General features: G+C 40.4%; 1 protein-coding gene across 2 annotated transcripts in view; it reads left to right on the plus strand.

Annotated features, from left to right (window-relative positions):
• The first annotated feature begins 244 nt into the window (after positions 1-244).
• LOC112137763 (serine/threonine-protein kinase N2) overlaps positions 245-12,792 on the plus strand; it is a 20,314-nt gene continuing 7,766 nt past the window's right edge. Inside the window, exons 1-10 of one of the 2 annotated variants that reach the window (XM_024260231.2) lie at positions 245-1,377; positions 1,604-1,736; positions 6,506-6,657; positions 6,847-7,060; positions 9,041-9,142; positions 10,413-10,522; positions 10,874-11,017; positions 11,860-11,935; positions 12,011-12,203; positions 12,543-12,657. In XM_024260231.2, the coding sequence (XP_024115999.1) occupies positions 1,610-1,736; positions 6,506-6,657; positions 6,847-7,060; positions 9,041-9,142; positions 10,413-10,522; positions 10,874-11,017; positions 11,860-11,935; positions 12,011-12,203; positions 12,543-12,657 (1,233 nt within the window). In that variant the 5' untranslated portion in view covers positions 245-1,377; positions 1,604-1,609. The remainder of the gene's footprint in view (positions 1,378-1,603; positions 1,737-6,505; positions 6,658-6,846; positions 7,061-9,040; positions 9,143-10,412; positions 10,523-10,873; positions 11,018-11,859; positions 11,936-12,010; positions 12,204-12,542; positions 12,658-12,792) is intronic. The other variant, XM_024260233.2, reaches the window with a different exon arrangement.

Genomic DNA, 12,792 nt, shown 5'->3' on the forward strand with positions numbered 1-12,792 from the left:
CCCCCCCCCCCCCCGGGCCGCGGAATAACTCCACACTGGCTGGCCGGTCCACAGCCCCAAAAAGGTTGGGGACCACTGCTTTAACCTATTAGCTTCAGTGTTTTTAGCTATCAATTTCCGCTTCAACAGCTATCAGCACTAGCATTTTTAGCGGCCAAATTCAGCTTACAGCATTCACACTAGCATAATTGCAGGTAATGCTATACATCTAGTTCATAATTATGCTAAAAAGTTACTACTTTAAAGTTTAAAAATTTTTATTGTTCAATAAATGTTTATCCTGTTCGACCCGCAACCTACGGTGTGTTTTGGATTTTGACCCCTTGTGCGATTGAGTTTGACACCCCTGCTATAGGCCATTTATTTACAGATCATATCCAACAACAGATTTGTTGAAACAACATTTTAATTTAATTCTTAAATTGTTAGTTAACTAAGTTTTTTTATGTAATTTTATAACAATGGTTTAAAAAAGAAAAACAATTTGCAAACACCTTCAATAAAACCCCTGGGAAAAAAAATACTGATTAGATTTAAGAAAAAAAAAAACAAAGCAAAACAACAACAACCCTTTGCTCTTTAATCTGCTTTGCAGCAGTGGTTACTTTATTGTGGAAACCCATATATATTATTGCAAATTTGTGCTCCTCATCAGAAATGCCTCTCCTTGGTTTTGTTTCAGTGATTGTCAGGAGCAGAAGGAGAACCGCAGGAGCTTCAGAGATGTGCTGTGTCCTTGTGAACATGCACATTAACAGTTAGAATTGCTGATGGCTTTGTGCCCTGCAGAAGCTTATGCCTCGACATTTTCAACCTTTAGGATGCATGTAGACTGCTGTATAAATGTGGCTGATATCCTGACAGTCAAATCTCCGTCCCAGCCGGCTGATCTCTGCTTGTCCTGAAAGGAGCAGCAGCGGCTCTGTATTTGTCCTTTGGTTGGTGGCAGGACAGGAACATGTGGTCATGCAGCGGCCAATGCCAAGCCCAGAGCAGACGGTAAGGACTGGCAGACCAGCAGCAGGAGCAGCGCTGCCTCTGAGAAAGAATCCCTCCGTCCCCCAGCAGAAACAATCCCTCTAAAAGAGACAGGACAGAGAAAGGAGGGTGTGGATGTGGTATCAGAGGAGAGGATGCAGTCGGAGCGATGCAAAAACAAACAGCGGGACAAGCAGTGGGATTCAAGCCTCAAGATGTAGAATACCTCACCAGAAGAGCACTAATCAAAGTGTCTGTGAACGCACCGTGACACCAGGGAGTTGCTGGGATTCAAAGATAGTGAAGGTGAAGAGGTGCAACTTGAGAAGCCCTCCCTCCACTCCCACTTAGGATGACAAATTAGTCCTTATTCAGCAGGGAGTCAACCATCACCATAAGGTTGGTAAAGTGCAAAGTCATGCCCTTTCTGCTGGACGTAAACATGCTGTTCTCACTTTTTCCTGTTTTCCTGCTTGCTGTTGTCCAGTTCAGATATTAATGGATTGGTTGTGTTTTGCTTCATGCTTTGCTGAGATGAGCAGTTGTTTACAAATGCTCCAGTCCTAACTCACCTGTCAGTGTGTGAGTGAGGCTTCCCGTCCTCTAATGTGGTGTTGTTATCCAGGATCAGATGTTGTCCACAGCCCAGCAGATGCTGCAGGATAGCCGCACCAAGATCGAGCTGATCCGACTGCAGATTATCAAAGTCACCCAGGCTGGCGGTGGCAGCAGCAATCATACCAGCTCCACTCAAGGAGGTCAGTCCAGGGGCCAGTGATTCTTAAAATCGATCAGAAAACGACTCAAGATAACAGAAATGATCTGTCAGCCCTGCAATTATTTTTATTTTTATTTGATTTATTTATTTGCTCTTTTTCAGTTAGAATGTACAATCCATACAATCTACTTAAAGAACAGGAGTAGGATGAAGATTGAGTCTCATCAATCCCTTTGTCATTCTTATTATTTCATATGATACAAATAGATGACAAAATTAGTGTTTATCATCAAAACAAACACTCAAGGAAAATCAATAATAACAACGATACAATCTGCAACATTATATTTACATTATGCTGCATACAAATCAATCATTTTGTTTTTACAATTAAACTTAAAACAAAAAACACTTAAACACTTTTTCAGCTCATTATCCAACAAACTCCATTTTTGACCCCAGCAAAGGAAACAGTCATTTGTTTAAGTGTAGTTTTTACTTTAGGTACTTTAAAGTCACCATTTCTTCGGCTATTTACTTCATTCATAAGAAAAAGATTTTGTAAACCACATGGCAACATAACATTTTCGGCCTTAAACATACCAGCAGTGTCTGCAAGGAACATAAACCTTTATATTTGAGTATTCTTGACTTCAGAAATAGTTTGGAGGTGTGCTCATTGTAAGGAGTCACATACATTATCTGTGAGGATTTTCTGTGCAAAATGATTAAAGGTTCTAGGTTTGATTCATTAGAATTACCCCACACCTCCAAACAATATGAAAAATACGGACAAATCATGGAGAAATAAAAAACGTGGATTACTTGGTAATTTAACAAATATTTAATTTTGCTGAAAATTGTAAGATTTTTACTGTATTTTTTTTAGATAAGCAATATTTTGCTTCCATATAAATTTTCATTAACAATAATCCCCCAAAATCTAAATTCATGAACTTTTTCTATATCAATACCATTCCATTTCAACTTAAGATTGTGGATTTTTTGTCACCGAACACATAAACTCTGTTTTCTTTAAATTGAGAGTTTGTTTCTATTAAAACTTGTGATCCACTGAGTTTGGAAAACACATTACATGAGCTACAACACCAGAGATTGTATGTCCTGCTAACTGCAGCAAAACAAATGTTTATTTATGTTGATATGGAGATGCTAAAATAAATCTCTCTTACTGGTATCCAGCTGGATCACACCCTGCAGGTTCTGCATCCTGTAACGTCTTTTCTTAATGGAGCCAGGCAAGAAAAAATACCCAGAAATGTCTGTTTGGTTTCTGCTCTGAAGTTCACTTTCCTGAATATGATGATAATAATTCATCAATTCAGTTTATTTTTCCCTACATAAAAAATGTACACAGTTATTGCAAATATGAATTGTAATCATAAATATACAATAAAACTACTACAATGTCATCTCCCATAGAGCTGATATCCTGAAGTAGTTGGTGGAAAATATGTTAAAAGCAAAGATCACTAAAGCTGATTCCATGGAAGGTAAAGTCAGGTTGTAGAAATCAGTTACTCCTGATTAAATGTTCTTAAGTGACAAACTTTAAGAATTGATCGTTTTACTCTGGAAGTGGTTGCAAGGCAATCAAATCAGCCTGCTGTCATGGACTGTACAAAAAGAAGTTATTAATAGTAGGACCGTCTGTAGGACAGCAGCCAGCCTCTAGAGGTCAGAAATGTCAGGTCCTTCGGTGTTTTGAAAATAAACCCAAAAGCTGCTTCTAGGATTCTGCAGACCTCATCCTGTTTGTTCAATAACAACAATTATGTTTGAACCATAAAAAAAAAGGAGAATGAAAAATCTTGCTTTAGAAGCCAGTGGAGCTCCTCTCACAGCGTAGTACTTAATGTTGGCCTAACTACAAAAAAGTTGGTGTCAATTTGCTTTGGTTTCCGTGTTCCATGAGTGGCCTTCTCTAAATGTAATGAACCATTTTTCCTTCTTTTTTTCAATTGTCTCTTCATTTAAAGTCGGAGTTACTTACACTCTTCTTAGACAAATACATATATATGTATATTGTATATATATATATATATATATATATATAAACAAAGATTTGGTTTTCTTTGAAAATCAACTGCTAAATGATAAAGTGAAAAATAATGACATCATTAACAAGTAATTAGTTAAAGTCCCCCTCCCATGAAAATCCTCTCTGTGTGTCATTTTTCTTCTGAAAGAGAACAAATGTAATAAGAAATCATTTAGTTTTTACATTTCCGAGTATTTCTCCTTTTAAATCAATCAAACTGTCTTGGACAGACTCTGTTTGAATGAATGATCTTCTTTCCATCAACAGCTCTGCTGCACATGCACTAAACCCTCATCTGTTCCTAGTGTCTAGTTCAGGTTCTGGAGAAGAGAAGATGGTATCTTCACATTGACTGCAGTCAAATGAGCCGCCGTTCACATTTCTGTGGTCAAATCAGCATCACTGGATTTTTGGTGTGAGTTTCATCCAATACTTACGGTAGCAGGACTGAGAACGCTGGAAAATCTCCACCAGACTCCACGGAGCTTCTTGATGTGACCACGGAAATGTGAACGGCGGCTCATTTGACCGCAGTTGGAAAGGATTGTAAATCAATGAAAGAGCATTTTGATGTTAGCTTTGATTATTTTATCAAGAACTCTGAGAAACCAATGATTGAATGTATTGATCACAGTCAATAAACATTGGAGAATTAGCTAAAAGAGTCTTTGGTGAACTGGAAGGAGAAAGAATCAGGATTTTGGAGGAAGTTCTGTCCATGAAGATCTTCACTTCCTCGTCCAGCTGACATCCGGATCAGAACCATACGGCTGGACATTACCCAGATTGATGGATGTTTTTATGTAGCAGAGGGAAGATTTATGCTAGTGAGACACAGAGCTATCATAATCAGACATGAGGTGTGTGTGTGTTTGAGGGGGATGGGGGGTTGGGTCAGGGGTGGGGCTACTCAGCTCAGCTCCAAAAGCCACGTCCCCTCAGAGGACATTTTGGAAACAGGTTTCAGATCAAAATGAAAATGGCTTTTTAAGACATTTAGGTTGAGGGATTTTGGCTAAAAACGTCATAATAATTAAAACACAACTAGGACCGATTTTCTTTTTTTTCTTTTTTTTTTTCAAAGGGTCAAAGGGCACTATAAGCACAGAAGTGGACCCTCCATGATATGGGCTTGTTTGTAGTGTCCATGGAGAGATCTTGCATCATCGACATTACACAGAGTCTTCTTTTTATCCAAAGATTAGGCAGTGAAAGGTGGAACAGTCTTTCTTTATTTAGCAAAGCTTAGACTCCTCAGTCTTGAGTTTGCTGTGTTTACAATGACCTGACTGCTGTTTAAAACATTTATTCTAAAGCTATTGAGACCGTAATATAACACGGCAAACTAGAGCATTTTATCATTCCATGCTTCCTTCTTGCTGTTTGAATGAATTTATTCTGATTGCAAAAGTCTCAGTAATTCTTTCCATTGCTCTCGGCTCTTTTTGCATTAACTAGCGTTTTATGTTAAAGATTTAGTATTTCAGCAGCAACGCCACAGGTGTTAAAAAATTCCTGTCTCCTTTTTTCATGCAGTTTATAATGAAACATCTCTCACAAACATGCCGTCTTTAGACTCTAAGATAGAACTGACATTATTCAATTAGAAATAAATAACTGTGTTTTTACGCAGTAAGTTTGTTTGGGGGAAAGAAGCAACCCTTTTGGTCTTCTGCAAGATTTTTCTGTAGTTTTTACTAACTGTATGATATGATTTTCACTAACAGAGACTTGGGTTGCGTTCAAAGCCCATGTCACCAGTGCTTCCTGTCAGCTGTTGTCTGTGTGGGCGTTCCTCGCTCCAGTCAGAAAGTGAATCTATGGACTCCTGGGATTTCATGCTTCACTTTGCTGTTTGTTGTTTTCTTGGACGGGAAGCAGGTCCTTATCATCTCACTATCATCTTCTCTGGGACTTCTGACCTACTTTTTTCTCTTTTCAACCTACAACATATTTTAATTTTCTGGAAAATCATTTCTTTACCTCTGTAGATTGTGTGTGGGTATGAAAACTTAAGGGTGACCATTGTACTATGAAGAGATTAGTGTCTGATTCAGACACATGGATTGGTGCAGATACAGACAGAATGAGGAAGGTTTCTGCAGACAGATCCATCAGATTTAGAGAGCAGCTGCTAAAATACCATCACAAAGCAGCAGCACATGTTTGAAGCTGCTGGAGTCTCTGGAGTCCATCAACATCAGTGGAGGATCCTCCAGAGGCTGCAGTTCTACATAAACCTTCTTTTAACCTTCTATGTTCAAATGGAACTTGATCTATGAAGATGTTTTTGATAGAATAGCTTTAGATTTCAGTCAATATGACCTAATGCAGAAAATTAATCAAACGACCATTTGACCATTTTCAGTTCTTTAGAGTTTATAAATGTTGAGGAGCTCTGCTGTGTAACAATGTGGAACATTTGAAGGTTTTTATCTTGGATAAAAATATTGTTATCTTTAGGGGGTTTAATAACATTTAATATAAACTCTAATGGTTAGTGACTGGAAAAGGATCCTGACTGTCATTTGCATTGACTATATAGAAAACTATCATTTGCACAACAATTTGGAATGTGCTGCAGAACCTGAAGGTGTAATCTGAATGTTGAAAGTGTGCAAATGCAATCCTTTCACTGCTAAAGGGAGCATTCCAGAGAAATGGCTTAAAGAATATTAAGATCAGAGGATCAGTGACAACCTTTTACCTTCTCGTCCCTGCTGTGACTCTCCATGTCACCTCCTCAGAGACGACTTCAGATGGCTTGGAGGCTGTGGATGCGCGTCTGGCAGAGCTGCAGCAGTACATGCGCAGAGAATCCGATGCGTCGGTGCTGGCCAAGGATGTGGTGAAGCAGCTGGAGGGGATCTCAGCTCTGGACCAGAAGGCGCTGGCTGAAGTGAGAGCTTTTTAATGCAGCTTTGCTTCACAGGAGGCAAATCATGGCTTTAAGGCGTCTCATGTCCATGCACTCAGTGCCAAATAATGGATGCATGAAGAATAAACTCAATGTCCACACTTCAAATAGCCTGGAGGTTCCAGTCTTGGGAGGAAACCAGCACAGGAAGGTGTTGTTTCTGCCCTCCAGGCTCAGTGCCGGGTGCAGGAGTCCTCTCAGAAGCTGGACCTTCTCCGACTGTCTCTGGAGAAATGGCTGAAGAAGAAGCAGCAGGCGTCTGTTCAGCAGCCTGAGGAGGAGATCCACCCTTCAGAGGACCTGGCATCACCCCCCAGCAGCAGGGCTGGACGTCCTCTCTCAACATCACCATCCACCTTCTCCATCAGACCGGCTTCTCTAACAGGTGGCTTCACCTGCTGTCCCTGAGCATTAACTTCCTGAAGAAATCCATAAAAAGTCTGGATTCTTTTTCTGGAGTGTTCAGTGATCCAGCAAAGCTGCAGGTTTTAATTAGAAGTTCCCAGAAACCTTTTAAGAAATGAACTAAGAGTCAAGTGTTGTTAGTCAGTGAAAACCAGACAGAACAGCTTCCACTTTCTAGACTGATTCCTTTAGTTGGGATCGTTTATTGTGTGAATGTTAAGTAATCAATCAAACTACAGTGATTCTCCTGCTCCTTTCCGTATGTTTTTCAACACATAAAACCCAATCACACTTTCAGAGATTTCACCAATCCTGGTATTAAAACCTCCAGCTCGTTCAGGACATTATTGCTTGTGTTTTTGGTATTCATGAATTGTATAGTTTTTGAAATATTGACCAAAATATGATCCACAGGAAATGAATAAGAAAGTCTTCAAATTTCAAAGTTTTAAGTAGATTAGCAACAAAGCTTTAAATTTAATAATGGGCTGTTTTCATCTTTTAGAGTCATTTTTTTTATTGGAGTTTAGCTTCTATTTTAGCAACATGCTAAATGTTAATGTTTACTGAGGAATTTTAGGCTGTTTTGGAGTTTAGCTGATATTTAAGCAACGTGCCAGCTTTTTGGCTAACTTAGAATCTACCAAGGGTTTTTGGACTAATTTGGAGTTTAGCTCATATTTAAGCCACACACTAAATATTTTTGTAAAGCTGGCTTGTAGTAGGGGTTTTAAGCAATTTTATTACACATTTTTCCAAAATTTAGGTTAACTTCAGCGCTCTTATAATTCTTTAACAAAATTTCTAGTCTTTTAGAAAATGTAACATTTTGAAAATAACATGCATTTTCAGCAAAAAGCTTGAGCATCTTCAGCGACTACTTTCAGAAAAAAAGCATTCACACTAACATTATTGCAGCTTTTCTTGTTTGTTAATGTTACTTATTCTTCTCATTACCTGCTGCCTGTGAGCAAATGTCCCTTTCAGTCGTTCAGCAGCTGACAGTAATTCTCTGAAAGTCAATTGTACGCCTTTCATTTTTGATCTGAATAATATCAAACATTCCCAGCAGGGATCAGAAATAAAATTGGTTGAGAAATGTTAACAACACGTTACATCTCAAGTAAATCTTTCAGGAAAAATGACAGCGAGCTGATATTTGGTGAGTGAAGCACTGATGTGCTTCTACAAGCATACGCTGACCTCTGTCAGAGGATAATCAGGACGTGTAATCTCCTGGTTCTGGACTGCTCCGTTGTAAGCCGGAGGATAAAAAAGCTTTCTGGTGACGTAACAAGGAGACATGCTGCTGGATCTGCTCTTCTGGAGGGTCAATGTGGGAGAAGGGAGCTGTGAAAACTCCTGACTCCAAAACAAACAAGTGAAGGCTCACCGTCCCAGTGGACACTTCAATGTGGGCCCCATATGGTTTACCTTTGGGCTGAATTGATGGCCCCAGGTGGGTTTGTCCACAGGTTCCATGGTCGCTCATCTGTGTTCGCCCGGACTGGCTTGAGTGGGCACTCAGTAGTCTGGCTCACTGGACAGCGCAGCTGGCTAACTCGCTACGCTATCCGCCGGGCAGCTTGTTAGCTCGCTACGCTGTCTACCGGGCGGCTGGTTAGCGTAGAGATTGGGCCACAGATTCCCCACCTAAGCCAATGTGGGCAAACACACGTGGGGCCACCATGGCACCCGAGGACAAACCCACCTGTGGCCCACCAATTCAGCCCAAAGGTAAACCATAAAGAGCCCACATTGAAATGTTCACTGGGGTGTAATGCAAGAGAGCTCTGACCAAACCCCAGAGTCCATATCCTCGGACTGACAAAGGGAAACCTTTCTGCTGGAGCTACATTTTGTACACAAAACTGTTTGATTACAAAAAATACTAAGGTCTCTGTGCAGGAATATTGTTCCAACTAGAACATTTCATGGATTTTCTTTCTTACATTTCCAGGAAAACTAGAGGTTAGACTTTTTGGATGCAAGGATTTACTGAAACCCGCGGCAGACGCTGAAGACGGCTCTGCAGTTCCCATCAAAGCTGCTGAACCTTCCAGTGAGTGGATGCCGTTTCTGCTTTTCCAAATGCTTGACTATAGTTTAACAGTTTTTCCAGCACACACAGCCTTTTGGAATCGATGAAATGTTTGAGAAAAAGTGTTCTACCAGAAGAGAAGGTCAGATTGAACATTTTAGTTTCTAACTTTCACTTCTTTGAACTTGCTTGGGAGGTCTGAAACAACGCAATAGAACCAACTGAGGAAAACTGTTTTTGGATAAGAAAACCAAACGTTCCTATTTTTTTTAACCACAGAGTTATTGCTTCTGTTTTGAGATAAGCAGGCTTAAAAATTTTAATTCCCTTTTATTAACACTGAATAGTTAAATTATTGTTTTAAATACATAAACCTGCAAACAAGGCGTTTGGAAAACTGGGAAGAAAAAAAAAAACAGCTGTAGAAGCATTGTAGACGATTGTCATCAGGATGACTTTTTTCCCCAACAATCCATAACTGTAGTTTGCTGCTTTGCAGAGAAAACACATGAAATGGAATTTGGTTATGGAGGAGCTTCTTTGTGTGAAGGTTAAGATAGGTTATGATCCACACCTGTGTTCATCTGGCATGAACCTTTTAACACCTGAGGCGTCGCCAGTGTCACTTAAACACAAAAATCTTTAACGTACTGTAACTTTTCAACCGTTAACACAATAATTCCATCAGATTCTGAAAGAGAAAAGCGGCGCGTCGGCAGAATCTGCTGAAATTATCGTGTTAACGGTTGAAAAGTTATAGTAAATCAAAGAAGATAAACCCTGGAGCTCGGGTGTTAAAGGGTTAACTGAAGGCTAGCTCTGAAGCTACGATCACACTACCATCAGAAACTTGTATTTAAGTGACTATTTCCACTGAAACGTCTATAGAAATGCGTTCAAAACTCCTGTTTGTCCATCACTCCGCACATTTTTAAGACACTATTTTCCGAAACTTACGAAAGGCGTCCATTGAACATGTTGAATTTGAATTATTTGCGCTGAAATTCCCTTTTCTCATTTTCGGAATCCACTGGAATTGTGTTAATTGTGTAGTTCGAAGAACGTGTGTTATTTTGCTGTCACTGGAAATTTCCCGGGTGTTAAAGGGTTAAGCCTGACGTTTTGCCATTTTCTCAAACATGAACAGAGAAAATGAAGCCTTGATTTTTGAAGCCCAGAATCACCTGAATCGATTCTGTGGACATGTCTGGGTCTCACTGCTGGGCTCTGGTTCTGACACATCCATGCATGTGCTGAGCAGTCCAGACCTGATCCTTCATCCTTCTCTCAGCTCAGGTCAGAGCGGTGCTGCGGCTGGATGGAAGAGCGGTCGGCCGCACCGGCTGGGCTGCTGTCAGCAGGCTGAGCTGGGACCAGATGTTCTACATCCAGCTGGAGCGGGTCAGTGATGCAGCATCTCCAGTCTGCATTGGACCACCCTGCACGTTAGTGTGGATGCAGTTCTGCCCGTGGCCAGCAGGTGTCCCTCATACACAGCTAGAGGAAATCAGGAAGGACATGTAGATATGTCCCTGGAAGAATTGATGCTGGTTGGATGGCAGAAGGTAGAAGCATCAGACATTGATTTGGTTTAGATTTTCTTTTCTTCTTTTGGTAAACAAACACAGTCAACAAACAGAAGAATTCTTAACAAAACAGTGTCTGATCTCCAGCTAAAAGGAAAGTAAAAGGTGGAGCTGATGTTTTCTGTACTGTTTTAGTCAGTGAGATGACGGATGTGTCTGCTGACAGTCTCGAGAGCTCGAGGTGTGCATCTTCTGGCGGGATCAGAAGACGATGTGTGCCGTCAAGTTTCTCCGTCTGGGGGAGATGATGGAGAACCCCACTCACAACCAGGTCTTCAGCCTGGAGCCACAGGGCCTCCTCTTCATCAAGGTGCCTCATGGGAGTTTTATCTTTAGACCTGCTCCTTAATCATCCTGTAGTAGAACGCATGTCAGAGTCAAGGCCCGGGGGCCGGATCCGGCCCACCGGGTAATTCTATCCGGCCCTCCAGATCATTTTATTTTATTGCTATTAATGACCAGATTTTATCTTACACTCATTTTTAACTTGTATAATTTTGACAAAATATATTTTTATAGAGAGTAAAATTTTGAAAGTTATTTAAGGTTTAAGTTGATTTATTCTGGAATAATATTCCTGCCTTTTTACTACTCATAATTATGTTTAAAAAATTGCAGTTTTAAAGTTTTAAATAATTGTCATTCTGCAGCTTTTTAGACTATTTTGAGAGTTACTAAGATTTTTTTAGGCTTTTTTGGAGTTTAGCTAATATTTCAGCTACATGCTAGCTGTTTTGGCAAATTTAGGCTTTTTTCAGTTTTTTTGGCTAATTTGGCATTAAGCTAATATTTTAGCTTGCTATGAGCTTCAGCGTTTTCAACTGTTAACTTAAGTGATTTCAGCTATCAGTTTCAGCATCTTCAGCGGCCAAATTCAGTTTACAGCATTCACACTAGTATTATCACAGGTAATGCTATCTATCTAGTTTATAATTATGTTAAAAAGTCAGGGTTTTAAAGTTTTAAAACCCTGACTTTTTTGTTTAAAGGTTTTTGTTTAAAAGTGTTCAATAAATGTTTATCCTGTTCGGCTCGTGACCTAAGGTGTGTTTTGGATTTTGGCCCCTTGTGTGCTTCGATTTGACACCCCTGCCATAGAGAAAAACTGATTGTGATCACCCCAAAATCTGATTTAATATTTATATTTATTAGCTTCAGTTTGTTGACACTGAGGTGGAGCGGCAGCCCAAACTGAGACGTCAGCGATGCATCTTCACCAAAGAGCGAGGTAGAGTCCTGTCTGCGTTTGAGGGCATTTGCGTTTTTGTCCAGCAGCTTCTTTGAGTTCAGCTTCTTTTGCCAGGCAGGAATTTTCTCCGAGCAGCCCAGATGAACATGAATTTTGCCACGTGGGGTCATCTGATGATGAGCATCCTTCCTCGCTACACCTCCTTCAACACCTTCAGCTCACATCCCTCCATGAGTCCTGACCCAGTAGCCAGCAGTCCCCCTGATCCAGCTGAGGAGGAGCCCCCCAGCGCCCCATCCCCAGCAGGGTCAGGAAATACTCAGGAGTATAAATGAGCCGCAAAAACAGTCTAAAAATAAGTCAATTATTCTGAAAAGAGCATCACACTTTCTATTGCTAAAAAAAATCATCTGGTGTGTGTGTACCTGTGTGAGTATTTGTGTGAAAACAAATGACATTTATAATAACAGTAACAAAGAAACACAAATGTTTTGATTTTTCTGATTCTTTTTGTTTCATGTGACTTTCGATCATTTACCCTGTAAGTCTGTCAGAACTTTCTGGTTTTAGAGCAGCTCTGTGTCCTGTCTTTGACCCTTTGACTTTGTCTACTCTTACCCAAACTGGTGTCTGTGTTGGTTTGCAGAGAGGCTTGGATGAACAGCCTCAGCATCACTGAGGAGCGTCTGCCCCCCGTTAGCCTGGCGTCCCCCAACCCTGCAGCACACAAGCTTCCTGAGGCCGAACTGCAGGAGACACTGGTGAATTCATTTCTGTTTACCTGTGCTTAATCAAACCTACCTGTCATAGAGCATACGGCCATGAAAAAAACACTTTCCTATAATAAATTAAATGAAAAGGGATGGATGGACGGATGGATGGATGGATGGATGATG

Source organism: Oryzias melastigma, linkage group LG9, assembly GCF_002922805.2.
Source record: "Oryzias melastigma strain HK-1 linkage group LG9, ASM292280v2, whole genome shotgun sequence".
NCBI classification, from domain to species: domain Eukaryota; kingdom Metazoa; phylum Chordata; class Actinopteri; order Beloniformes; family Adrianichthyidae; genus Oryzias; species Oryzias melastigma.